Genomic DNA, 26,864 nt, shown 5'->3' with positions numbered 1-26,864 from the left:
GATCCCAGGACCCTGAGATCATGACATGAGCCGAAGGCAGAGGCTTAACCCACTGAGCCACCCAGGCACCCCTGAGCATAGCTTCGGTGGCTGAAGAGCCTGGTTTCACATCCAGCAGCCGCCATTCTCATATTCTCTTTTACTCGTTCATCAAACATCCCTGATTCCAGGTCCTGCCTGACCCTTGTGTGGGAGACACAGAGCAGGGTCAGGCTGACTGCCATCCTCATAGAAGTGAAAGAGACACAGACAGTGCTAGTCTGGGGTGGACTATACTGTAATGGACACAGACTTAGGCCCAAAGAAGGCAGGGAAAGCTTCTTGGAAGAGGGGGATCCCCGGCTTGAAGAATAATCTGTGACTAACCGTGAAGTAAGGGGGAAAGGCACTTCAGGAAGATGGAAGAGTCTGTACAAAGGCCCTTGTAGAAGGCAGCAGGTGACATTTCAACAGAGCACAATGCTAGTCATGGAGGGGCTGATTCTTTCAGGGACATGTCTGTACATCAGCTTGGTTTAAGCTAAAGTTTCTTAGCAGAAGGAGGAAGAAGCTGCGTTGCTGGGACTGTGCCACCCCTCAGAGCTCCCCCAGGGCCTTCCTGCCCTTCTGTGTCTGCTGCCACTGCTGGATCTTGGCAGGAAGTGTCTCCGTCCAGAAATGCATTCGGGCTTCTCTCAGCTTATGGCCAACTCGTGGTGTCGGGCTGATTTCCAGGTATTGCCCCAGCTGGTTGTAGGAGGGCCACAGAGGCAGCCCCTCACCATTGGGGTCCCTGGGAGGGAGGAATGAATGAAGGCTAAGGCCTCCCACACTATCCACTGGGGGAAGATGCGAGTCATCTAGGCCCAAAGTCAGGTGTGCCTGCCCATCACTCACCCTGTCCTGGCAAACTGGGTCCACTGAGCCATCATGGTGAGGCTCAGCTGCTGCTCCTCCTCTGTAGCTTCTGGAAAGGCTATGGAAGGAACAGACCAGGATCAGGGTCAGGTGGGTCCTGGAGAGGACCCAAGGGTCCCCAGTGCGGACTGGAGACGTGTGTGCCTACAAGCCCCAGCCTAGCCCGTTGGAGCCTGTAGCCCAAGGATCACCCGTCTCTGTGTCCTCACCCAGCAGGGAGCTCTCGTCCATGAGGAAAGGACCCCCGAACATGAAGGCTAGCTCAGCCCCATGGTCAGCCCTCACCCACTCCGGCTTGATCTTCGCGAAAGAACTGGGTCGATGCTGGAACTCATAGAAAAAGATGGGGACTCCGGAATCTGTGGAGAGAGGTCTGACTCAGGGTTAGGTACCCTCAATCTGATGGGGTCCTGCCTTTGGTAGTAACACCAATCCAGTAACGGTTCTGATGTTGACAACTTCACTGTCAGCAAGCATGTGCTGAGTACTTGCTGGTTGTCACTCACCAAGCCGTGCGCTTTCTGTGTCATCATTCATTTCACCCTCCTGGCAACATACCAATTAGACTGTTACTGTTGCCGTTTTACCGATGAGGAAGCTAAGGCACAGAGGCGCCAGGCGTCTTGCTCAAGGTCACAAAGATAAGAGCTAGGAGCTGTTCTAGTGCTGTGTCAGGGACTAGCCACCAGGCTTGGAGGAAGCAAGACTTCTCTCCCAGGAGAAGGGCTGAATGTGGGGAAAATTCACTCATGAATCAGGTGAATCCCTGAGAGTTGGTGATGAGCCCTGCTGGGTGACCTTTGACGAGTCACAGCACCTCTCTGAGCCTTGGTTTACTGGCCTGCAGAGTGACCTGCCAGAGTCATGTCTGTGTCCTGGGGAGGAAGCAGGGTATGGGGCAGCAGCAGGGTGTGGGCCATGTAGCCTGTGATAATCCAGCTCCTGGGCCAAAATGGGAAGGGTGGGGCAGGTGAACAGGATAGGCTCACCTTGGAGGCTTCTGGAGAAATTCATGGCAGGTAAGATGATGATCATGTCAGCTAGAAGCTCCTGGAAAGCATTGCGTTTGGCTTCTGCATCAGAAATGCTGCCTAGGTATTCGTCTATAATGTTGGGTATCACCTCAGGGGGCACATCCTAGGACAGAAGTCCAAGCTCAGGCTTGCTCTGGTCCCACGGCCCCAGCAGACCCTCCCAAGAAGCTCCAAACCCTCCAGCATGGCCTCTTTCATATCCCAGGACTCGTGTGCTGGGTGCCCCTGCCTCCCTTGGGGGTTCTAGATAGTGTCTGGGCAGGATCAGGTCAGATCTGGACCTTTGGCTCAGGTCAGCCAGCTTGGCTGTGTGATCTCCAATAGGTTGAAAGTCATAACCTGCCTGGCAGAGCTGCCTGGCAGCTCATGTGAAGTTCCTGGCTAAGGATTCTGGAGTTCAGGAACTGCCCGGCTGAACTTAACCAGGAAGTTAGTGAAAGAACAAATCATGGGGGCTCCCCCAGAGCTCCAGAGAACAGGGATGAGGTGATACGAATGGGGAGAACTCTGAGGGTTCCGAAGAAGGGAGGGAAATATGCATAGATTGAGCACCTTCTGAATACTAGTTTCCTGGCAGACTTTTCAAATACAGCATCCAGTTTCCTTAGGTGGGAAGTTTATCCTCGCTTACAGATGAAGAAATGGGCTCAAAGGCTAACTGTGGACAAGTAGCCAGGGTTGTGACTGGACTTCAGGTCCAAGTGGCTCCACATCTGACAGGATGGTCTTAACAGCAGAAGCTCTGGGATCAGACAGAGCTGGCAGAAGCTCTGCCTCTGCCCTTTACTTTTTGTGAGACCTGGAGCCTCAGTTTCCTCTTCTGCAAAATGGGAATAATGAAAATTTCTATTTCATAGGGTTATAATGAGGATTGAAGGAGATGAATGCGTGTCCTAGGGCTCAGCACAGGAGTGTCTCTGGCACACAGTATGGGCTCATTAGGGGGTAGTCTATGAAGATGATGATGATGATCATCTTTCTTTGAGAACCACATTGACTCATGTCCAAGGGGATTTCTAGGTGGAACTAAAATTCAGCAGCTGGACCAAGGGGTTTGGCAGTGTGGGTGTAGCTGTGGGGGATGGAGGGTAGGAGGAAGAGGAGGGTGCCCAACTATTCTGGATAGGATACCGTTGGACTACCCCTTTCTCCCTTTTGACTCACCAAATCAGCCAAGTAGGGTCTCAGTAGGGCCAATATTTCTTCTTTGCTCAACTGTTCCATCTTATCCAGGAAACCCCAGCCCTGTGGGGACATCAGGGTCCTCTCATCACAGTCTTATCACCGCCCACTCTCCACTCACAACCAGGAACAGACAGGTGTTCACAACCCTGTGAACAGAGCCAACTGTGACCAGGTATCATATGAGGGCCCACAGGGGAAGTTAAAACGCTGTCTTTAAAGTGAAATGTTGTCTTTATATGTTACAGTTTTAAGGGCATAGTCTCTGGGTTCAAATCCCAGCTCTGCTACTTTCTAGGTGCGTGACCTAGGTCTATTACTTAAGCTCTCTGTCTCAGTTTCTTAATCTGTGAAAAAGAAATGACAATAACCTGCTTCATAGGATTATGAACACCGAGGTTGTAAATATAAGGACCCTGACATACAGTAAACACTACGGAAACATTAATTATTGAAGTTAGTTTCATGGCTACAAGGCTCTTTGCTAATCTTTGTGAAAATAGGAACAAAAAACCCACAGATGAGTAAACACAAAGACTGTATACCCAAAAGGGGATATTAATTGCACTAAAAAGTAAAAGACTAAACTAAAGGCCACAGTAGCTAAAGGTGCAAATGTCTTAAAAATGATGGTCTATAAGAACAACAGACAAATCAGTTGTGTTTCTACACACCAGCAATGAACAATCTGAAGATGATATATAGAAAACTATTTCATTTACGATAGCATCAAAAATAAAATACTTGGAAATCCACTTCATTAATAAAGTGTAAGACTGGAGTGCCTGGGTGGCTCAGTGGGTTAAGCCTCTGCCTTCGGCTCAGGTCATGATCCCAGGGTCCTGGGATCGAGCCCCACACCGGGCTCTCTGCTCAGCAGGGAGCCTGTTTCCCTTCCTCTCTCTCTGCCTGTCTCTCTGCCTGCTTGTGATCTCTCTCTCTGTCAAATAAATAAATAAATAATCTTTAAAAAAAAAAATAAAGTGCAAGACCTGTATGTTAAAAACTCAAAAATATAATTGAGGGAAATTAAAGAGGACCTATGTAAATGGGAAGACAGCCTATGTTCATGGGTTGGAAGACATCATCTTGTTACGATGGCAATGCTTCCTAAACTTAACTATAGATTCAGCATGATCCCTATCAAAATCTCAGCCACTTTTTTTGGGGGGGGGGCGCAGAACTCGACAAGCTGGTCAGAATTCATATGGAAATGCAAGCGACCCAGAATAACCAGAACAATTGTTAGGGACTGATTTGGGTCTCCACAAAGAGATATGTGCAGTATTGCAGAATGTGACCTTATTTAGAGATGGGGACTTTAGAGAGGTAGTCAAGATGATTACAAAGGTAATCATTAGGCTGGGTCCTAGTCCAATATGACTAGTGTCCTCGTAAAAAGGGGCAATTCAGACACAGAGATGGATGGTACTAAGGAAGGACTATGTGAAGACAGATGGGGAATGCCATCCATAAGCGAAGAGCTAGGGATGCCTGAAGCTACCAGAAACTAGTGAAGAGGCTTGGATTCTCTTACAGTACTCTGGAGGAACCAATCCTGCTAACGCCTTGATTTCAGACTTCTAGCCTCTCAAATTGTGAGACAATTAATTTCTGTTCTTTAAGTGCCCCACCCTGCCCCACATTGTGGTCTTCTGTTGTAACTCTAGCAAAGTAATGCAGCCATCTGGAAAAAGAAGAAGAAAGTTGGAGGGCTCACACTTCTCCATTTCAAAACTTAGTACAAAACTGTAGTAATCAGGATAGTGTGGTATTGACATAAGGATAGACATATAAATTAATGAAATAGAACTGAGAGTCCAGAAGTAAGCCTTTACATTTATGATCAATGATTTCCAGTAAGGGCACCAAGACATTTCAATAAGAAAAGAAAAGTTTTTCTAAACAAATGATTCAGGAACAGTTGGATAACTTCATGCAGAAGAATCCCTAACTTAAACCATACACAGAATTAACTTCAGATGAATCACAGACCTAAATATAAGAGCTAAGACTATAAAATTCTTTGAGAAAAACATAGAGGTAAATCTCAATGACTTTGGATTAAGCAATCACTTCTTAGATATTACTCCAAAAGCACAAGCACAAAAGAAAATAAATCAGATGTCATCGAAATGAAAGTTTTTTGTGTTGTAAATGATACCATAACAAAGTGAAAAGACAACCCATGGAATGGGAAAACTAGATTTGCAAATCATATATCTGATAAGGGACTTGTATCTAGAATACATGGAAAAGTCTTCGGCTCAACAATAAAAAGGCCATGCAGTTTTAAAATGGGCAAAAGATTTTAAAAGACATTTCTCCAAAAAAGATATAAAAATGGCCAATTATTACATAAAAAGATGCTCAACATCCTAAGTAATCTGGGAAATGCAAATCAAAAACACAATGAGATACCACTTCACCCCAGTAGGATGACTATAATGAGAGCTAATGAGTATTGGAATGGGAAATGGAGCAGCCACTTTGGAAAACAGACAGGTCCTCAAAGAATTGAACAGAGTTCCTCTAGGACCCAGCAGTTCCCCTCCTAGGTAAATAACCAAGAGAAATTAAAACATATACATGTACATTAATGTTCAGGGTAGGATTACCCATAATAGCCAAAAGGGTGGAAACCACCCAAATGCCTATTAACTGATGAATGGCTAAACAAATCACACTATATCCATACTAGACACCGATCAGTCGTAAAAAAGGAGGAAGTGCTGATACATGCTACAACTTGGAAGAACTTGGAAACAGCCTATTAGATGAAAAAGGTCAGACAAAAAAATCCACATATTGCAGAATTCTATTTATTTGAAATGTCTAGGGGGTGCCTGGCTGGCTCAGTTGGTGGAGCACGTGACTCTTGATCTAGGGTCTGTGAGTCTGAGCCCCACTTCCTGTGTAGAGATTGCTGGAAATGTCTAAAATAGGCAGATCCACAGATTTGACAGAAAGTACATTAGTGGTTGCAGGGGCTGGAGGAGGTGGGGTGGGAAGTGATGGCCAGCAGGTATGGGCTGCATTTTAGGGTGATGTAAAGGTTCTGGAATAAGATAATGGTGATGGTGGCACAATTTTGTGGATATATAAAGCCCACTGAATTATATACTTTTTAAAAGGGTAAATTCTATGGTATGGAAATTACATCTCAATAAAGTTTATATTTTTAAAATTATAGTCTGCAAATGCTGGTAAAGTTGCAACAAAACCTGGGGACTCAAGTTGCCGGCCGCAGTTGAAACTGGCGTAGCAACTTCGCCAAGTGCTATGCCAGTGGCCATGCCTAAGAGATGGTGAGGCCTCCATACGGGGTCTCGATTACTTTCCATGGCTAAAGCTTCCACCATGGACATCCAGTAAACGTCTAGTTGGCTGAGAAATATACAGTTGTGCCCAGAGGGATAACAAGAAGAGTGAAGAGAATGCCTGCACCAGTGAGAAGGTGAGCAGTGCCCTGAGCCACCCAATTCCTGAGAAGCATCTGTGGCTACAAAGTCCCAGGCACAGGGTTCTGTACCAGGGAGGCTTGCCTGGGGCCTTGGGAGCCAGCGGGCTTGGCTCTTTCTTACCATTCAATTCATGGCTCTAAGTTGACAGTGTGGGGCCAAGGCTGCCTGCCAGGGTCCAGAGCACTGTTTCCCCCAAACACTCGTCTGCCATTACACACACACACACACACACACACAAACACACACCCCTGGCCTGGAAACCTCTCTAAGTTTTGTCCTTGAGTGTCAAGATTGCATGAGCCTGTCATCCAGCAAACACCTAAATGTCCTTCCTGGAGAGGAATTCCAAAGGAAGAAATCAAAGGACAAAAGCTACGGACGTGCAGATGTTCACTGCCTTATTCGTTTCTGTCATAAAAACTAGATAGTGCCCAAGTTTGGAAATTAAGGAATGTTACGATGAGACGCTCCCTTTGTAAGTTTTGCAGTCATTAAAGTCCATCACTGTAAAGATGGGTAGAAGAAAGAGAATGATAGGAAAGAAGCACAGAAGGAAAGCATCATGTTAACACTTTGTGTGGGGAGTTCTGTTCACCTGGAAGGGACTGGAAGGCACTTGGGCCATGATGTCCCCCACTAGTTTATTGTTATCTGGAACCTGAAAGTCTCAGGTAATCAGACTCCCAGGCACAGAGACATACTAACCAGTCTCATAGAGTTTGATGTATAAACCAGACACCAAGGCAAGAATATGCTGCGAATCAGTGCTGCCCAGAAGGCTACTTTGTGCAAGAGCCTGGTCCCCAAGCATTTGCTTTTAGAAAATTAATCTGGGTAACCTTAAGCAAGTCCCATAAACCTCCCTGAGCTTTCCTTTCTCACCTTTCAAATGGGAGTGTCAGCTCACAGGCTGCGGTGATGGTGTTGGGGCAGCAGAGGACTGGCTGGGGCAGGGACTTGAAAGCACAAGAGCCAAATGACACTCACCCTGGGGATGAGCCAGCCAAACTCATGATTGTTGAACCCCATGAGGAAGGGCACAGAGTGGAAGTGTCTTTCCCTCAAGAGTTCCATGGGCCTCTTGGGAAAGAAGGTTCCATCAATGGTGTAGAACGCTGTCATGTTCTGCAGGAGAAAGCAAGGCACAGGTCTTCCCAATCAGGCCCATGCCCTAAAAAGATGGCATCTGGGGCTCACCCAGATGAGGTGCATCTGGATGGGTGCATGCCTGGGTGGCTGCATGCCTGGGTGGCTGAGCCTTAGAGGAGATAGAGGTCACCAGGGTTGGAGGACCAGGAGGAATAGGGAGCCCAATCAAAGGATGCTTCCAAGCAGACCTCTTTTCTAGAAGAGGTGGCCCTCCATTCATGCTCCCAGACCTGGCTGGGCCCTCCACAGCCAGGGGAGCCTTCCCTTCAGGGGAGGCTGCCCTGAGCCTCACCCCAGACTGATGACAGTTTCTCGGCTGCCACGAGAGCTGGACAGACCCCTCTGTCCCATTGCCTGCCACCGCCCCCTGAGAGGTAGGCATACCATCTTTATGTTAAGGATCTGTTCTTCCTTTGGCATCTGCCGGAGGCACTGCAACATCTCAGCCGAGGAGGTGGAGCGGCAGCCCAGGGAGTCTGCAAAGCCCTTGGGGATAGACAAGAGCTTTGCCTCTCCCTCCCCCATCAACCCCCACCTTCCAGACCTCTGCCTCCCTGTACACACAGGGTGTATCAGTAGGAAAGACGGGCAGTGATGTCAGAGATGGGGCCTCGGGACTGGCCAGAGACCTGCCACCAACCCAAGGAACCCAAGGCTTCCTTGCCCACAAGCTTGAATGGTCCCCAGGCACCCCGTGTGTCTCCCATTGCATCATACTGTCATTATCCGTGTGGGTAGCCGAGTCCCCCTACCCTCGAGAACAGTATCATTATCTAGTTAACTCTATTCTCAGAGCTAGCGGGCTCAGTCATGCTGTGTAGAGTGAGTAAGGAAATGAGACAGGGTTCAGAGAGGAGGGATTCCAGCAGGGCTAGTGTGGCAGGGAGGGGACAACAGGGGTGCCAGGCTGGGGGGGGTGTGTCAGCGGGAAGGGAGGCACTGGTGATTTTCTGAGCCTCCATGGACATTGTGCTTCTTTCATCCCAGTGGGTCCCTCTCCACCAACAGAGGTAGGGATCTCCCTACCAGTGACACCCTCTGGAACTTCAGGACAAGCACAGGGCAAGTTGGGGCTGGCCCGTGTTGGGTGAGAGAGAATGAAAGAAATGCAGACCTGAGCCAGGACCCTTGGGTTAGAATCCAGTAAAATTGGGGTGGTGATGACTCCACTTTGTGCGATGGCTCTGTGGAACAGTCCTGCGGCCAGCGGGGACAGGACCTGGGTGCCGTGTGGAGGACATGGGGGCTGTCAGGGGTGGGCAGAGACCCTGGGAGGTCTGGGGCCACGGGAGATATGGCTGCTGGCTCCCTGTGGAGACTCACCAGGGCAGAGACGATGCAGGAGCCAGCAGAGGTGCCTGAGATGGTGACAGAGTTGGGGTCACCTCCAAAGGGGGAGATGTTCCCCTGCACCCACTGCAGAGCAGCCACGACATCTAGGAAGCCCCAGTTGCCAGGTGCATGCTCGTCCCCAGTGCTAGGGAGCCGGGGGTTGGGAGCAGTCATTAGGGTAGGCTGGCTGGCTTGTCGTCAGCCTTTAACCAACCCCCAGGACGGCAGACCCTCCCCTTGCCCCAAGTCTGGCCTGGGTAGGAGGCAGGCTCAGGAGCCCCCTGCCCTGCCTGCGGTGTGGGTGTGCCCAGCTGGGCAGCCTGCCAGAGCTCAGTCCTCCTTGCCCCCATCCCTTGCTGGGATCCTGGCGCCAGGTCAGGAGTCCACACTTCCTGTCCAAAGGACCAAGTTCTCTGTATAACTCTGGGCATTGGGGAGGAGCCCTTGGTCTCCAGCCACCCTACTTGCATGAGAAATCTGCATTCAAGTTCTGTACCCCATCCCAGTTCTCTGACGGGCCTCCCAAGCTGGCCTCTGCCCAGTGCCAGCAAGGCGCTCCCCCGGGCTGGCCACCTCACCTGAGGAACCCGAGGAAGCCCAGACGGTACTGGACAGTGACCACTACCACATCTCCGTAGGCAGCTAGGGCTGACCCGTCTTGGGAGGTGGCAGCGCCAACCACCAGAGAGCCTCCATGGAACCACACCATGACCTGCAGAGAGGCCATGGGGCAGTGACGCCCAGTTCCTAAGACAGCAGCTGCCCTCCCCTCAACCCAGGGTGTTCTTGGGACCCCTGTGGCAGTATGAGAAAAGGGCTGGGGAGAGGACAGGCCAGGCGGAGCTGCAGGTGCAGACGGGGCCCTCAGGGCTGCACACCGGCCGGCCAGCCCCTGCCGTGGCTTCAGCTGGGCTGTAGATGTTGAGGATGAGGCAGTCCTCTGAAATAGGGAAGAGCTGGTGCTTTCCATTCAACACAAATCTGACATTTTCTGCTCTCTCCAGATCTTGCAGGCACCTGTAGCCAGGGATGGGCCCGAGGGCCAGGGCGTCAGCCCACCAGCCCCAACATCTAGACCCCTGCCACCCACCAGCTTGTCCACCTGCAAGGGGCTACTCACATGGCAGGGGCAGTGCTGGCGTCCCGCACACCCTGCCAGGGCTGTGCCGGGCGTGGGGCTGAGAACCGGCCGGGCCCCAGCGGTGCCTGGGCGAACGGGATGCCCAGGAAGACATTCACCAGGCGGTCTGTGCCCTTCACGGCCACCTGCCGGCCTCGCACGCGGCCCAGGGTGGTGTCCACTTCAGGCCGTGTGACCTCAGGCCCTGTGGGCAGGACAGAGGGCCAGTGAATGAGTTTGCAGCCTCCACAGGGGATGGTGGGAGGGAGGTGAATGGACTCACAGTGAATGTACCCGCTCTGTGAGCTGTGTTCTGAGCACTTAGCACCCAGGGCTGTGACTAGCCTTCCCAGCAAGCCTGGGAGATGGGCCTTAGGATGACCCCCCACTTTCTCCTCCCTCCTTGAAGGTCTGCCAATCTCCTCTAGGCCAACGAATCCCCGGAGGGCGAACTAGGCTGTCCTGGGACCCACAGACCTGCCATGGGGCTTTGGGCCATCAGGCTAGCCGTTCACCCTCAGATTTCTCATCTGCTGAATTAAGTGTAATAACCACTTCATTTTGTTTTCTTTATTTTGATGCCCTGCAGACTCTGGAGACACTGTGCACCTTCCAGGGCTGGCCAGTTCTTAGAGCTAATAAACAACTCCCAGAAAGGTGTCTTTCAGATGCAAACCAACCAATCCAGAGCCTGAGCCCCCAGCCACCTCCTCTGGGCTTCTCAGATTTCCCATCAATAACCCCTGCCCTAATCACACCAGGGCAAGATACCGGATAAGGAAGGACAGCCCCTGCCCCAGAGCCTAATGAGAATATTTGAATCAGCCTCTCCAGAAGCTGCTTAGCCATCTGGCCGGTTCCTTCTGCAAACAATAAAGTCTCTTGCCTACGTTTTCCCTTCCCCTCGTCCGCCTCTTGACTGACCCGGTGCTTCCCTGCACACTGCTTGTTTCTAGAACTGTGGGGAAATCTTTCCTGACCCTCATTCCTACGGCTGTGCTTGCTGATTAATCAAATTCTGGGTGCCCTGAAAACACAAGGAAGAACATGGCCTCTGGAGGCTTGCTCTGGAGATCACACATGACTGCAAGGGCAGCGGCTCTGCCCAGAGATGGTGCGTACAACCCCTGCCATTTCTGAGAACTGAGGGCTTCCTCCCCAAGCGAGCAGGCTGCCCACCCCTCCTCGTCTCTGCCTCCCGCTTGTCCCCTCCACCCAAGTCCTCCCAGCAACCCTGAAGCTCCCACCTGGGTAGGCTCTGCCTGCATATCTTACCAGTGGCTGTGACAGGGAACACCAGGAGCAGCCAGGCCACCCAGGGTAGGACCCTGGACCCACTCCGTACCACTGTCCCCATGCTCCTCACAACTAACTGGGAGCAGAAGTAGTGGAAGGTATGGTAAGGCCCCACCCTTTGGCACAACCAATCTCTGAAGGGTTATGTTATAAAAACCTTAGTGGACCTCCCCATCTGGCTGGTGGCCAGCCCTAGGACACAGTACCTCTACCCAAGTTGGGGAGGGAGGGTTCAGAGATCCACTGCAGGGGGGTGGATGTTGTGATATTTCCCCAGGGGTGGGGGGGTGGCGGGCCGGCAAGGGGGAAGGGAAAGAGCCTGAGCTTTGGAGCTCCGAAGCCCTGGGTTCAAATTCCAGCTCTCCTGACCCAGGGAACTCCACCAGGTCCTGTGTGCTCACTGCAAGAGACACACAGCACCCATCCAAGGGAATGGTGGCCAGGGACCGTGCTGCAGTTCCAAGGGAGCCCATGGCTTGGGGCAGGGGCTAGTGTCCAGTCCTACTAGTCAAGGGGGTGCCTGAGCCCCCTGATGTTGGATACAGGGAATTGAAGGTGATATTATTTGTTTTTTGTTTTGTTTTAAATTGAGGTAAAATTTATGTAATATACAATTAACCATTTTAAAGTATGTAACTCAGTGGCACTTCGTGTATTTGCAATTTTGTGCAAATACCACATCTTTCTTGTTACAAAACTCTTTCATTACTTCTGCAAAATATCCCATACCTGTTCAATAATCACTCCTATTGCTACATGCTCCGCCATCTCCTGATAACCTGATAACCATTCATCTGCTTGCTGCTGCCCTGGATTTCCCTATCCAGGATCTAGCCCATAATAACCATAATAACCCTTTGTGTCCAGGTTCCTTCACTTAGTGTAATGTTTCTGAAGTTCACTCCAGTTATGGCACGTATCAGTACTTCTGTCCATTTTGGGCTGAATAATAATATTTCACTGTATGACTCTATCACAGTTTGTTTTTTCGTTCATTCAAGGATGGGCATTTGGGTGGTTTGTACCTTTTGACTATTCTGAGGAATGCTGCCGCAGACAGTGGTGTACCAGTTTCTCTGAGTTCCTAGGTTTTCATTTCTCTTGGCTGCATTGATACTCTTGGGAAGCCTCAGGGCCTTGGGCCTAGGTGGCCCTGCCATGGGGCTCCAGGTCCAAGGATGCCCAGGGTGTATTTGGGGCATGATTTTCTCCTGTCAGCTCCTCTCTCTTGAGGCTCCTCAAGTAACAGGGAAGAAGCCAGGCATTGCCCTCAAGGGGCCCCTGGACTCCTGGCAGGAGGTTCTGAGGTCTGCAGAGAGAATGGAGTAAGAGGAGCTGGAAGCTTCTTATTCACAACTCAAATCCCACTCCGAATCCCGGGATGGTGTAGTTGAAGGGCCAGAACTCCCGCATTCAAATCCAGGCCCTGCTGAGCGCTAGCTGTGTCACTTTTTACCCAGAGCCCTGGGTCTGGTTTTGTCGTCTGTGAAACAGTGACGATCCTAGGAAGCACCTCACAGGGTCTGAGATTACATGTGTGAAAACACAAGACACGGAACCTGAGCCCATGGAAGCCCGTTCTTGCCATAGGCTGGGCAGTCTGTCAGGGGGTCTGTCTCTCTGGGACAGCCTCTAGCCCAAGTAAAGGCAGGACTCAACTCTGGGCCTTAGTGTCCGGAGCATGGCTGGCCGGGAGTCGGCATGGTGTGGGGGATGTGTGGGAGTGCGAGGCTCTCGCAAATATTTACTGATTCAAACAGAAGTGCTGGCTTAGTGAGGAGCTGGGTGAGGGTCATGCCTAGACAAGATGCCAGATTCTCTCCTGGGGTTCCAGGTGGCATTCAGAGCTGGAGAGGCCCAGGGTCAAACTTCCCTCCATGAAAAATAACCAGTGCACCTCCCTGGACTGTCTTTGGCAGCCTCTCAGGTGGGGCCCATCCCTCTCCCTGCACCTTGATCCATTGGTACATGCAGCAGAGCAGGAGCAAGGAGGCGAGAGAGACAGAGACAAGGACAGAGACAGAAAAAGACACTGAAACAGGGAACAAGCACACTAAGATACCACTACACACCCACTACAATTAATCAACGGTGGAAGACGGGTAAGACCGAGTGTGCACAAGGCTAGGGAGCAATTAAAATCCCCATAGATGGCTGGTAGGCGCATAAACATGTCACTTTGGAAGGCAGCTTGGCATTTTCTTTAAAAGTTAAACATGCGGGGTGCCTGGGTGGCTCAGTGGGTTAAAGCCTCTGCCTTCGGCTCAGGTCATGATCCCAGGGTCCTGAGATGGAGCCCCACATCAGGCTCTGCTCAGCAGGGAGCCTGCTTCCCTCACACTCTCTGCCCGCCTCTCTGCCTACTTGTGGTCTCTGTCTGTCAAATAAATAAATAAAATCTTAAAAAAAAAAAAAAGTTAAACACGCACTTGCTATATAACCCAGCAATTCCACTCAGCTATTTTCCCCCCAAAAATGAAACATTGGGCACCCGGTGATTCAGTCGCTAAAGTGTCTGCCTTCAGCTCAGGTCATGATCCCAGGGTCCTGTGATTGAGCCCCACATCGGCTCCTTGCTCAGCTGGGAGTCTGCTTCTCCCTCTCCCTCTGACCTCCCCCCACCCCAGCTTTTGTGCTCTCTCTCTCTCTCAAACAAATAAAAAAAAAAAAAAGAAAGAAAGAAAACATGTCTGCACAAAGACCTGTCTGAAAATGTTCACAGCAACTTTATTTATTTTTTTAAGATTTATTTATTTATTTATTTATTTATTTATTTATTTGACAGAGAGAGATCACAAGTAGGCAGAGAGGAAGGCAGAGAGAGAGAGAGGGGGAAGCAGGCTCCCCGCAGAGCAGAGAGCCCAATGTGGGGCTTGATCCCAGGACCATGGGATCATGACCTGAGCTGAAGGCAGAGACTTTAACCCACTGAGACACCCATGCGCCCTTCACAGGAACTTTAATAAAAAGAGCCAAAAAATAGAAATCACTTAAACATCCATTAATTGGTGGATAGAAAAAATGTAGCATGGCACATATGGAATACTACTTTGCAATAAAAAGGAAACCACCGGTTGAATCTCAGAAACATTATGTTAAGTGACAGAAATCGGTAATAAATGATTTCACTTCTATGACATTCTAGAGAAGGCAAACTATTGCAACAGGAAGCAATTTGGTGGCTATGTTGGACCAGGGTCAGGGCAGTGATTGACTGCAAATGGGCACGAAAGAACTCTTTGGAGCAACAGAAACATTCTAAAACTTGAGGGATCCCTGGGAGACTCAGTCAGCTGAGTATCTGCCTTTAACTCAGATCAAGATCCTAGGGTTCTGGGATGGAGTCCTGCGTAAGGCTCCTTGCTCAGCGGGGAGCCTGCTTCTCCCTCTGCCTGCTCCACCAGCCACTCCCCCTGCTTCTGCTCTCTCTGACCAAAAAAAAGTTAAAAAAGAGAAATATTCTAAAACGTGATGTGATGGTGGTTGTATGTCTCCAATATTTAGCCAGCTTTGTGAAACCATACACCTAAAGTGGGTGAATTTATTTATATGTAAATTATTCCATAATAAAACTGTTTAAAAAATAAGATGACTAAGAAACTAATACTGGGAATCCACTTTTGGAAAATATATCGTGCATCTGCAGGACTGAAAGACCTACAGAGGCATGCATGCTGTGGGTGCTCAGCAAATGCTTCTGGGATGCAGGAGCTGCGTGATGCACCAGAGGCCACTAACAGGAAAGCCCCTCCCCTCTCCCTAATTTTAAGGTTATTCTTGTCTGCCATCTGGTGGCCAGTCTCCATCCCTCAGGCCTCTCTTCAGGAGGCTCTGTGGTTGGGCTCACATGCAGTGGAGGGAAAGAAGGGGACTTTCCTCCTGGAAGATCTAGTGCCTGGAGAGGGCAAGTTGGCCAGAGGCAGGGGCATAGCAGGACTCCTAGGTCTATGAGAAGAAGGATACAGCCTCTGAGAGACAGAGAAAAAAGTGCTTTGGTGAAACAAAGAGGCAGAGTGAACATAGTTCGGTATCTTTGTGCGCTGTGATCAAATACTGCAGAAGAGAAGGTTTCCTTTGCAGGGAGGATGCACAAGGTGAGGGAAGGAAGAGTTTAGGGAAAGCAAGGAGAATTCCAAAAGGCAAGAGGAGAGACCTCCTTGGATGGAGAGAACTTTGGAAACAAAGAGTCCCTTATTCTGGACTTTCTGGTCTCCCAGTCCAACTTCCAGGAACCATCTCGCAGATACGGACCATGATCTGGATGGATGTGCTACAATTGTGTAAGGTTTGCGCCGCCTCGCCCTGCACCCCTCCCCCAACCCTGTGGTAGGTTGAGGGACCCAGCTGGCTCTCCTGGCCCCCAAACAGCTCGTCCAGGCTCCAGGGGCCCATGGACAAGCTCAGTCTTCTTACAAAAATGGGGTCAGTCACCTTGTGGGACACAGGTAAGTGACTGGTTGGGTGTTGCAATGTCAGTGGTAGATGACATTTACTCCCAGGGACAATGGACAATGGGGACTTTGTCCTCAGTACTTGGCGGCCTCAGTGGCCAGTACCTCGGAACTCCTGGGTTCCTGGCATCCAGGCTTTCTACTGGCTCCTTACAGATATGACAGCCCGTGGAGCTCGCTGAGAGCCAGATGTGGGTAACATTTCCCAAAGAACCCTTCTTCAAAGGGGGAGGACAGGGAGGGTAGGGGTGGGGTAGAGGGGAGGAGAAGGGGATGGGACCTGAGGCTCAGCGCGGGGTGAATTTCCATCGAGGTTCGCTCATTCACAGCTTCATGCGGGGGATTCACCGAGTGTGTCTAACATGAGAGGACCTATGGGGGGCTTGGCAACTAACATGATGCACTAGGTTCTTTTTTTTTTTTTTAAGATTTTATTTATTCATTTGACAGACAGGGATCACAAGTAGGCAAAGAGGCAGGCAGAGAGAGAGGAAGGAAAGCAGGCTCCCTGCTGAGCAGAGAGCCCGATGCGATGCGGGGCTTGATCCCAGGACCCTGGGATCATGACCTGAGCTGAAGGCAGTTGCTTAACAACTAAGCCACCCAAGCACCCCAATGCACTAGGTTCTTAATAAATGTTTGCTGGCTGGCTGGCTGGCAGGACGAATGAATGGCTGCAGGAAGGAAGGAAAAGCTCCTGGCTCCTCAGTGGGTGTGCGTGGGTATAGCCGGCAGACCCCCACCTGCACTCAAGCCCCCCATCCCCGGCCCTTCAGCCACAGGGAGTTACAGCTCTGTGTGTTTCTCCTCTGCCTCCATCAGCTCCCGTATCTTCTGGGGTAGGGTCTTCGTCCAGAACTGAAGTCTGTGGGCCTTCAGGGCCCGGCCCACTGCAGGCTGTGTGCTCAGCTGCAGGAACTGCTCTTCCTGGTCCAACACGGGCCAGTGGGGCAGACCCTCGCCATTAGGGTTCCTGTAGACATGCCCTCCCGGCAGGGCAGGGGGTAGTCACTCAGAGCCCCACTGAGCCCAGGCCTGGCACCCCAACTGGGGTCAGGTGAGGCATCCGACAGGACAGGTGGGGTTGGGGAGTGACAGGGGGATGTTTCTAAATCTAGGAAAGAGATTACCTCCCACTAGAGTGTCACCAGGGGGCAGGGTGACTGGGACTGTTTTTTTGCTTCCCGTCAGAGAGGCTCTGTGGGTAACATGGCACTGTCCCCTTCTTCCAGGTCACCTGGAGATGGGCGGAGCATCCAGCACCCACAAGGCCCCAGGTCTATGTGGGACCTGGAACTGGGGAAGGAGCCACCTTGCAATTAAGGATACATGTACATGTACGCTAATGAGATCACAACAGAAAAGGAGGACCCCTGAATGGGTTCAAGCCCCACCCCCCGAAGCTAAGGTGGGATGTGACATCTTACCCATTTCGAGCAAAGTTGGCCCAGTACTTCATCATTCTCCTGCTCAACAGCTTTTCTTCCTCTGTGACTTCAACTACAGAGAGCAAGAGGACAAGGGTCTAGGTGGGGGCCAACCCCTGTCCAGCACACGGGTCAGCCCCCACCACACTCACCAGCCCACGTGCAGCTTTTCCTTGGGTCCTCTTCTGCCCTCCCCAGCCTGGCTCTCTGCCCACTCCCCCCACAGCTTTGGGGTGCCAGGCCCTCTCCTCAACCCAACTAGGCTCATTCCTGACCAAAAAGGCTCCCTTCTTCCTTCTGACACCAGGAAGTCACTTAAGAAACAAATATGCCTCCAAAATACCCTCCTCTGCACCCCTGCCATGCATCCACGGCTCGGGTGGGAAGGGGTGGAGGGGAGCGAGTTCCAGCTCAGCCTCTCTAGCTGTAAGATCTTGGGCACCTGATTCCACCCTCTCTCTGAGCCTCAGTTTGCTCATCTGTACAGAGAGGACAATCACCCTCACGCAGGGACCCAGGCAAGGTCCCACCCCACATTCTGGGAACAAGGAGTCTCTGAGGGACCCCGCCCAGGAACACTCACTGTAGCCTTTCCAAGAGATGGTTCCAAAGACAAAAAGTAACTCATCACCATGGTCTGCCCTCACATGGGGCGGCTTGATGTCCTTGAGGAAGCTGGGCCGATGCTGGAACTCGTAGAAGTAGACTGGGGCGTGTGAGCCTAGAGGGTGGGGAGCACAGGCTGTGACATGGTGGTCCCTTGCCTGGGGCTCTCCTGCATCACCCATGGTGACAAGATAGCTAGGTCTGAAGCTGGTCTAAATCTGAACAGTGGGGTGAGGGAGCCCCTGGCTGGAGCAAGAGCAGTGGGAAGGACAAGCGTTCGAATCATGATCTTGGAACTTCCTAGCTATATGGTTTTGGGTTAAGTCACTGAAGGTCCTCATTGTAAAGTGGGGGAAATGCCCATCTCTTAGACTAGCTTCGAGGATTTACTGAGATGAGGGACATCAAGTGTCTGGCACCTAGGGACCTAATATATAGGCATGGGTTGGGACCGGCACACCAACAGACCTCACGTGGGACCCACAGAGCTGCCCCCTCACTGCTGTGGCCTTAGTCATAGATGTACTCACGCTGAAAATTGGCTACTTGGAGTGCAGGGATCACGAAGATGGCATCCCCCATCATCTCATGGAACTGAGCTCGGAGGGTCTGGGGGTCCCCACTGTCCCCCATGTACTCCTCCATCAACAGGTCAACAGACTCAAGAGGCAACATCTAGCCCAGGTGGATCAGAAATAGGCAGGTCAGGCAGCGGGCAGCAGCAGGGAGGCTGCAGAGTCAGGTTTGGGAAGACGGATCCTGGGATGGTACAGGGAATGGGGAGGAAGAGGCCGAGCTCTGGGGTGACCCCAGCCTTTGCTCATGGGGGACAATGCATGGACAAGCTATCTTGCGGATGGGTTTTCCCTTTCCTCTGGACAGGAGAGAAGTCCCCGTCCACTTGGGCAGGACCCCAGAAGCCTCACCAACATTGTCAACATTTGCTGCAGAATGGCCTTCACGGTCTCTCTGTCCATTTCCTTCCAGGTCTCAGAGCTGTTCATGAACTGGGTAGTGAGGGAATCTCCAGTTGAGAGTAGGATGGGCCTACAGCTATGATGCCCTGAGCCCTGCCAGAATCCCCTCTCCCGCCCTGTGCCCGCCCCCGCACCTGGGAGCTTGGGGCTGGGCCTCACCGTGGGGATGATCCAGCCATACTCATCGTTGTTGACACCAATGATGCTGGGGACAGGTTGAAAGTCAGCGGAGGCCAGCAGCTCCTGGGGGTGCCTGGGCAGGAAGGTCCCATCCACTACGCCAGGGATGATCATGACAGGCTGAGAGGGCCCACAAAGCGAGGTCCCAGACATTTTCTAATGGGCTCTGAGTCCCATTCACCCCCTCCTAGCTCATCCAGGATGCTCACACCCCCTCCCCCAAGAGATCCTGCCATTGGCTTTGCATGGCCTGGCCTCAACTTCCCACCCAGGGCTGTGAGGACACCAAGGTGTGGAGATGGAGTAACTTGCCCAGAGAATGTAAAGGACCTGCTCCCCACCCCCACCGGTCCCCTTCTGCCACACCCATGTCCATTCGGCCCAACCTGTTGGATGGCCAGAAGCTCCTCTTCAGTTTTGCCCCGCAGACAGCCTACCAGGGCCTCTGAGTCAACCTGGCCACAGGAACACAGGTTGGCCACCATCTGTAAAGAGACCAGGCAGGGGCTGCCTCATCCTTCCAGACAGGGGAGAAGGATTTGCCCAGGGTCGCAGCTGGGGGCAGGTGCACCCCAAATCTCACAAGGTATCAGGTGTGGATTCAGATGTCTCAGCCAGAGGGGCTGCCTAGACAGTCCTGCCCATGAAGGGGCCCCTCATCATCCTCATTTAGCAGAGTGATGGAGGCTGAGAGGTCTGAGAAGAGGCAGTGGTCTGGTTTCCCACAGCTGGGGGCACTCACCGCAGACACTGCATCGGCTGAGCTGGCAATGAGGCCGGGCAACAGGGCTACACCGCTCTCCATGATGGCACGATGGAAGAGTCCTTGGGACAAGGGGGACACAACATGGGAGGACACGCTTGTGCCACCCGCGGACTCGCCGAAAATGGTGACATGGCCAGGGTCTCCTCCGAAAGAGGCAATATTTTGCTGGACCCAGCGTAGCGCAGCCACCTGATCCAGGTAACCCCAGTTGCCGGGGGCATGCTTGTCTCCAGTGCTGAAAGGTGGCACGAACAGGGGTCACGGGGCGGTCCTGGCTTCTCTCCACCAGTGCTGCCCTGCCCAGCCCCAGTCTCACCTGAAGAAGCCCAGAATACCCAGGCGGTACTGGATAGTGACCACCACCACGTCCTCAAAGGCCGCCAGCACCGAGCCGTCATACATGGAAGCCATGCCCACCACAAGCCCGCCACCATGGATCCACACCATCACCTGGGGAAATCGAGGCACAGACACCATGTGGCTCCCACCCTGCACAGACCCCACGGGGGCTGCTAGCCGGATTCTCCACCACTTTGGCTCTAAGTGCCGAGCTGCATAAACAGAACTCAGGCAGGACAGGGTGACCTTCTTCGTGACTTAGACTGAAAAGGACCTAATTTCTATCAGGAAAACTAGATCTCCCATACTTTGTGTCCCACCCTATGTACCGAAGTCTGGCTTCATTTCTCCTGGCACTCTCTGAGCTGGAAGAAAGAGGCATCTTCCTGATCATCCCACAGGAACATTACTTAAGTTTCTCCATTCTCGTTGCTTCCACAGATCCAGCCCCTGAGTGGGTCTCCTGGGCATGAGTTGGTTGGATGAGTCTTGGGTCCATCCAGCTTCTGACCTCTGGGAGCAGCCAGGGTTCTATGACCCCAGGCCCAAGGGTCAGCACTCATTCTGGGTAAGAAACACTCTTAGACCCAGTAGTGAGGGGCTTCTCAACAGGGTCACACTGCAGAGGGGCCCAGGCTGATCCTGTCCCTTCTGATCTTCTTACAGAAGCAATATGCTCTCGCCCCCCAGGTGGCAGGGGCTTGGCACTCACCGGCAGACTGGAGCCTTCATGGGCATGGGCAGGCGTATAGATGTTAAGGAACAGGCAGTCTTCGGACATGGAGATCAAGGGCAGGCTCAAGTTCATCAGCTTCATAGCCATCATGTTGAAGACTGTGATGTTCTGCGGACATCTGGTGGGACCGTGCCATGGTCAAAACCAGATCCTGGGCCCAGATTTTCTCCCCGCTGCCCTTAGTCCCACAGGGGATGGAGCCCAGTCTTCCAGGGAGGCCTCAAGGGCATGAAGGCCTTGGATACCAATCCCCCCGAGGCTGGGAAATCTCGACTCTTCGGGGTCTCTGCGAGAGCCACGGGCTGCACATGTTGACATTCCCCACTGTATTCCTGTACCTGGACCGGTGTGGAACCAGGGAGTAGCCCACATCTGTGTGCTGTCCGAACGAATGGAGAATTACCCCCTCGTAAGAAGGGCAATGGGGGGCACCTGGGTGGCTCAGTGGGTTAAGCCTTTGCTTTTGGCTCAGGTCATGATCTCAGGGTCCTGGGATCAAGTCCCGCATTGGGCTCTCTGCTCATCAGGGAGCCTGCTTCCTCCTCTCTCTCTGCCTGCCTCTCTGCCTACTTGTGATCTCTGTCAAACAAATAAATAAAATCTTTAAAAAAAAAGAAGAAGAAGGGCAATGGGACAGCCTTCATCTCAAGTCAGGCTCTCAGGGAACCACATCTCTTCCACTGTTTCCAGATGCAAGAACACACACATGCCCTTTGGCCCCAGGCAGCTGGCCCTGGCCCTGGCCCAGTAACTGTACAGAGAGGGGGTCGTCCACCCCTCAGGGATCTCAGTATCTGCTGCTGAGTCAAAGGCTCTTACGGGGTTCATGGAGCCAACCCAAGCCTCTGCTGGTGGCAGAGAATGCCTGACACGACTAGAACTGAGGCAGGTGTGTATCTCTGTTTTAAGTGCCAAGCCCAGAGCCTGGGCAAGTTACTTTACCCTTCCAAGCATCTGCATGCTCATGGGAAAAATGCATGTGGGGAGCCACCAAACTCAGAGGGGAGACTGGCTGTAGGGGTTTAGATGAAATGACATCTGCAGCCTGGCCCAGGGTTCGGAGTACCCGCCACCCGAGGGACTGGAGTTCCTTGGAATCCCCACTTACATGGCTGGGTGGGAGGTCCCATCCTTTACACCACTCCAAGGTTCAGGAGGCTCGGGGGGTGCAAATCGCAGGGGTCCTAGAGGCGGCTTGGCAAAGGGAATTCCCAGGAAGGTGTGGACCCCCACATCAGTGTTTTTCACGTGGACGAGGCTCCCTCGCACCTGCCCTGTGTGTGTGGTCCGGACGGGGCTGGCAGAATCCTGGCCTGTGAGCATAGAAACAGACACCAGGGTTGAGTCTATCCATCAGCGGCCTTCCCAGGCTACTGATGTTGCCTGCCGCTTCCTGTCCTCAGCTCAAGGGACTCTGATCTACAAACACTTGCTTTACAAATTTCCTGCCTTTAACCCTGTGTGTGCACTGTCCCCCCAACTCCTGCCTACTCCCCCCACTCTCTTCCCTGGGTCTGGCCCCAGTCTTTCCCATCACATTCAGTGGGACCTGGCACCAAAGTTTAGCCCCAGGAGCTTCAAACAAATGGGTCACATAAGCTTGAAGGGGTGGGAGTATCCTTTCTGTCAACTGTGTGGGTCTCATGAGGCAGTAGAACTGTGGGAATTAAACACTCAAGGCTCCTGTCCTTAGGGATCTCATGCTCTAGGTGGCAAGAAATGACATAAAGGGAGCATCCTTCAGGAGCACCTGGGTGGCTCAGTGGGTTAAAGCCTCTGCCTTCGGGCTCATTCTCGGGTCATGATCCCATAGCCCTGGGATAGAGCCCCACATCAGGCTCTCTGCTCAGCAGGGAGCCTGCTTCCTCCTCTCTCTCTCTGCCGCCTCTCTGCCTACTTGTGATCTCTATCTGTCAAATAAATAAACAAAATCTTAAAAAAATAAAGAGAGAGCATTTTTCAAACCAAGAGTGATGATATGGTGATGACAACTACAAAAGCGAGGCACCACTGTAACTAGAAGGTAAGAACGACCCCCCGCCTTACTAGGGGAATCAGGGAGGGAGGAAGGGGCTGAAAGTCGCCTGACACAAGGAGCCCCGGGATATTCTTAACACACAAAGAATTTCTACAAAAGATGAAGAAATGTGCCAGCTACGCATATTTGGTTAAAGAATATGAAATAATGAGGGATAGAGTAAGGAATACTAATAAATGGCTCATACGCTAAGGAAGAAAAGTTCACCTCATTCATGCTAAGAGAAACATTTGCTGAAATCTGACTGTGACGTCAAACAACTTACTTTGCCACAAAAAGCAAGACAAGCAATGTATGTTTTCTGATGGAAGTCCATCGCCCTACACAAAGTAGTCTTGCCCCAAAACATAACAAAGCAGAACCTGAAACCGAAATCCAATCAAGCCTGTAGAATACAAGTAATGAGTACAACTTTACAGGCATGCCAGGGGCAGAGAAATAGTTAAAAGACGCTATATGGATATAATAAGCAAAGCCCAAACTCTGGGATCCTCTCCAGAACTGAACTGGTTTCTTCCATGGAAAAGCAAAATTACAAGGAAAATAGATTCAAAGAGATTCACGTAAGAGATTCTGCTAACAACATACGTTGGTAAGGACATAGAAAAACTGAAACCCTCACACCTCGCTAGTGAGAAGGTGAAGTGGTGCAGGTGTTTTGGAAAGCAATCTGGCAGTTCTTCAAAAAGTTAAACATAGACTTACCATATGAGCCAGCAATTCTACTTCTAGGTATAAACCTGTGAGAACTGAAAACATCCAACCACACAAAAACCTGCTCGAGAATGCTCATTGCAGGATTATCTATAATTTACAATCCAAAGGTCCATCAACTGATACACGGAGCAATAAAATGTACTGCGTCTGTACAATGGAATATCATCCAGCGATACAGAGAAAAAAGTACTGAACATGTTGACATGGGTTAACCTTAAAAAATTTATGTGTTGGGGCGCCCGGGTGGCTCAGTATGTTAAAGCCTCTGCCTTCGGCTCAGGTCATGATCCCGGGGTCCTGGGATCGAGGCCCACATCGGGCTCTCTGCTCAGTGGGGAGCCTGCTTCCTCCTCTCTCTCTGCCTGTCTCTCTGCCTACTTGTGATCTCTGTCTGTCAAATAAATAAATAAAATTTTTTTTTAAAAAAAGCTTATGTGTTATACTGTTCTACAACAGACTGGAAACCCTTTGGTGCTGTGTGGCTGCGGGCAGCCCCAACACTCTCCATCCCTCGGGGTGCAGGGAGATGAGGGGTCAGGCTCCCAGTTCCTCTGGTGTCCTCCACTGGCTCCTCCCTGCCTGAAGCTTTCCTTCTGCAGTTTCAGGTCCTGCTTCTGCAGAATTTGGCCAATCTGAGCCTGGTTCCATAATAAGAAGTAAAAAACCAAACCAGACAAACAAACAAACAAACAAACAAACAAAAAACAGCTTCAGGGATCTATACTACCCACAGACCAGAGACAACAGAAGATGAGGGCCCTTGACGGTGGACCCAGAAACTGAGTCCTGAAAGCAAGGAGGAGCTCTCAGGATGGGCAGTCATACCTCCCTGCCTCTCCTCATGCAGTTCCTTCACCCTGAACGAAGGTCGTTCCCATTTCTACATCTGTGGGAATCCTGATCGCACACCTCCTCACGGAAGCTCTCCCGGGTTCCCCAATCACAGCTTATTGCTCCTGCTTTTCAGCCCTGAACACCTTTATCAGGCCAGTGACCATGAGGACAGTGAATGCAGTGACTCCAGATTTGAGGAGACGGTTGTGGGTATTATGGAGGGGCTGCAGAAGCCTCCAGCCCCTTCTGAGGAAGCCCAAGGGGGCCCCCAGGCAAAGGGGAAGTGGCCATGCCAGTGCCTGCCTGTCACTGGGTTTTGCCTTTTCAGTCTCACTCTCCTGCTAGACCTACCTTTCCCTTCCCAGCTCGCCTGCCCATTCCCTGCTCAGATCACCTATTGGGTCAACACTGATGCACACTGATGCACATCAGGCCATGCCTGATGCAATAGCAGGTGGATGTGGTCAGAGTCAACAGCCACTCACAGGTTCCACAGAGGGCAACTGAGCAGTGTCTTTCCAAGTCAAAGGCCCACCCCTGTTCCCAGTAACATCTATCTACACACAGTTCCTTGGCAGCTGGGATATCTGTCCATGTAACTCACTGTGGCCACTGGCTTCCAATGCCTGAAGGTTGTTATGGCAAAGGACACAACCTGATGTTCCTGATCAGAGGCTAGTTACATAAAGGATCCTTTCTCCTTGAAGAGAAACCCTTGCATGAAACAGTACGAAGAAGCTCTAGCACATACAGATGTGGGGAAGTTGCCCCCTATGTCAAGAAGTGGAAAAGTTGTGTGCCAGAAAGGGAGGGGGTTTGTGATCATTTAGGTGAAAACCAAGGATGTGTGCACACACTCATTCTTGAGGAAACTCTTGAGTGGTGTGTAGAAGGCCCTGGGGATCCTAATGGCCCCTGTGAAGGAGCCAGGATAGGATGGGACAGGAGAGGGTCAGACATATCACCTGTGCCCTCTAACACCTTATCCAATCTAAAATATTAAACATTTTTCAAAGGGAGGTATCAGCAAGGCCTAACAAATTGTCCTGCTGGAGGCTCTTGGTGACCTCTAAGAGCCTGGTGAGTGACTACTAAGGGCGGAAGCCCCTGGGGGTGGGCCATGCGGAATGGATTAATGTGGATGTCTCCCAAGTAAATTGGCCTGGGAAGGGGAAGGACAGTTGGGGCTCATGGTTGGGCCATTTGGGGTGAGAGGATCACACTGGCAAGAGGGGACACAGTTGCTGTGGAGGCCTCAGGCATGGTGCCAGAATAACCTAAGCTACTGGTAACAGCCAAGGGGAGCCAGGAAGTGGTGACACGAAGTGCAGTCACCTTTGCTCTGAAGGCCAGACAGCGCCCTCACCCAGGATGGGTGCATGGGGTGAAGAGAAGGATATGACAGTCTCTCCAACACATGGGCTGTAGGATGCAATGGTAGGGGCTTATGCAGCCAGATTCCCCAAGAGCCAGTAATCTTGACTGGGGCCCCTTTGGAAGGACACTCAGTGGGTGCCAGGACATCCCTCTAGCCAAGGGCACAACACTCAGGGCCAAACTGCAGCAGGAAGATACTTATTGTTATTTTTCACAGGGAGTGCTAGCTCTATCACAAACACTAAGGAGGAAACGCTCTGAGTTACGACCCCCCACTTCCACCTACCATGCCAGGCTGTGCTCAGAGTTCCTGGCCTCCCTTGCCCTTCAGTACTACATGACCTATGTGACCTCGGTCAGCCACCATTCTCTCTGCACCTCAGGGACCCAACCAGGGCTTTCAAAGCAATGGGTCAGGTGCAAGTTTCCCCACACTATAGTTCTCCACCCTCACCATCTCCCTGGGGCCTTCCCTCCTGCAGCTTCACATCCTGCCTCTGCAGAATCTGGCAAGATAACCCCCAGTCCTTGCCCCCCAGTGAAAGAGCCTCACCCTGGCCCAGGACGAGGAAAAGCAGGAGCCCACAGACCACAGCGTTCAGCCGCAGGCAAAGTCGGTCCAGCAGCATTGTCTACTCGCAGCACACCGCTGTTTTTCACCCAAAGACTGCCCAGGGGCCCTTCCTGCTGCAGTTCAGGGAGTGTCCTGACCAGGTCTGAAGTTTAGGCTCTGCTGGGAGTAGGCGGGGCAAGCTGGGAAGGGAAAGGCAAGCTGGGAGGGGAAAGGGGGTTGAGACTGAACATGCAAAAACCAGTGCCTCTGGGCACAAAAACCAAGCTTCTGGGGCTTGCGCAGAAGGGGCTGGAGGCTTCTGCAGCCCCTCCACAATACCCACAACGGTCTCCTCAAATTTGGAGTCACTGGGTTCCCTGTCCTCATGG

General features: G+C 51.7%; 1 protein-coding gene across 1 annotated transcript; it reads right to left on the bottom strand.

The window, feature by feature from the left end:
* On the bottom strand, positions 1-26,662 carry LOC101686704. Its single transcript, XM_004744331.3, has 25 exons — positions 26,476-26,662; positions 22,065-22,269; positions 20,933-21,074; positions 20,198-20,331; positions 19,858-20,116; positions 19,502-19,600; positions 19,095-19,235; positions 18,885-18,965; positions 18,489-18,633; positions 17,936-18,073; positions 17,353-17,425; positions 16,716-16,898; positions 11,454-11,590; positions 10,179-10,383; positions 9,937-10,075; positions 9,637-9,770; positions 9,050-9,203; positions 8,841-8,945; positions 8,111-8,212; positions 7,565-7,702; positions 3,096-3,176; positions 1,887-2,034; positions 1,107-1,256; positions 877-955; positions 1-772 (listed from the first exon to the last, which is right to left on the bottom strand). Exons 1-25 carry the CDS (start codon positions 26,549-26,551, stop codon positions 577-579), a joined length of 3,444 nt encoding a protein of 1,147 aa, XP_004744388.2. The 5' UTR covers positions 26,552-26,662; the 3' UTR covers positions 1-576.
* Positions 26,663-26,864: the final 202 nt, after the last annotated feature.

Source organism: Mustela putorius, unplaced genomic scaffold (genome assembly GCF_011764305.1).
Source record: "Mustela putorius furo isolate JIRA1106 unplaced genomic scaffold, ASM1176430v1.1 tig00000174_pilon_pilon_pilon, whole genome shotgun sequence".
Classification (NCBI taxonomy): Eukaryota; Metazoa; Chordata; class Mammalia; order Carnivora; family Mustelidae; genus Mustela; species Mustela putorius.
This window is presented reverse-complemented; position numbering and strand designations above follow the sequence as displayed.

Coding starts and splice junctions, on each gene's coding strand:
- LOC101686704 (XM_004744331.3), bottom strand. CDS start 26,551: ATGCTGCTGGACCGACTTTGCCTGCGGCTGAACGCTGTGGTCTGTGGG. Junction 8,946..9,049: donor CCTGCATCGTCTCTGCCCTG/GTGAGTCTCCAC, acceptor CACGGCACCCAG/GTCCTGTCCCCGCTGGCCGC. Junction 1,257..1,886: donor TTTCTCCAGAAGCCTCCAAG/GTGAGCCTATCC, acceptor CTCTCTCCACAG/ATTCCGGAGTCCCCATCTTT.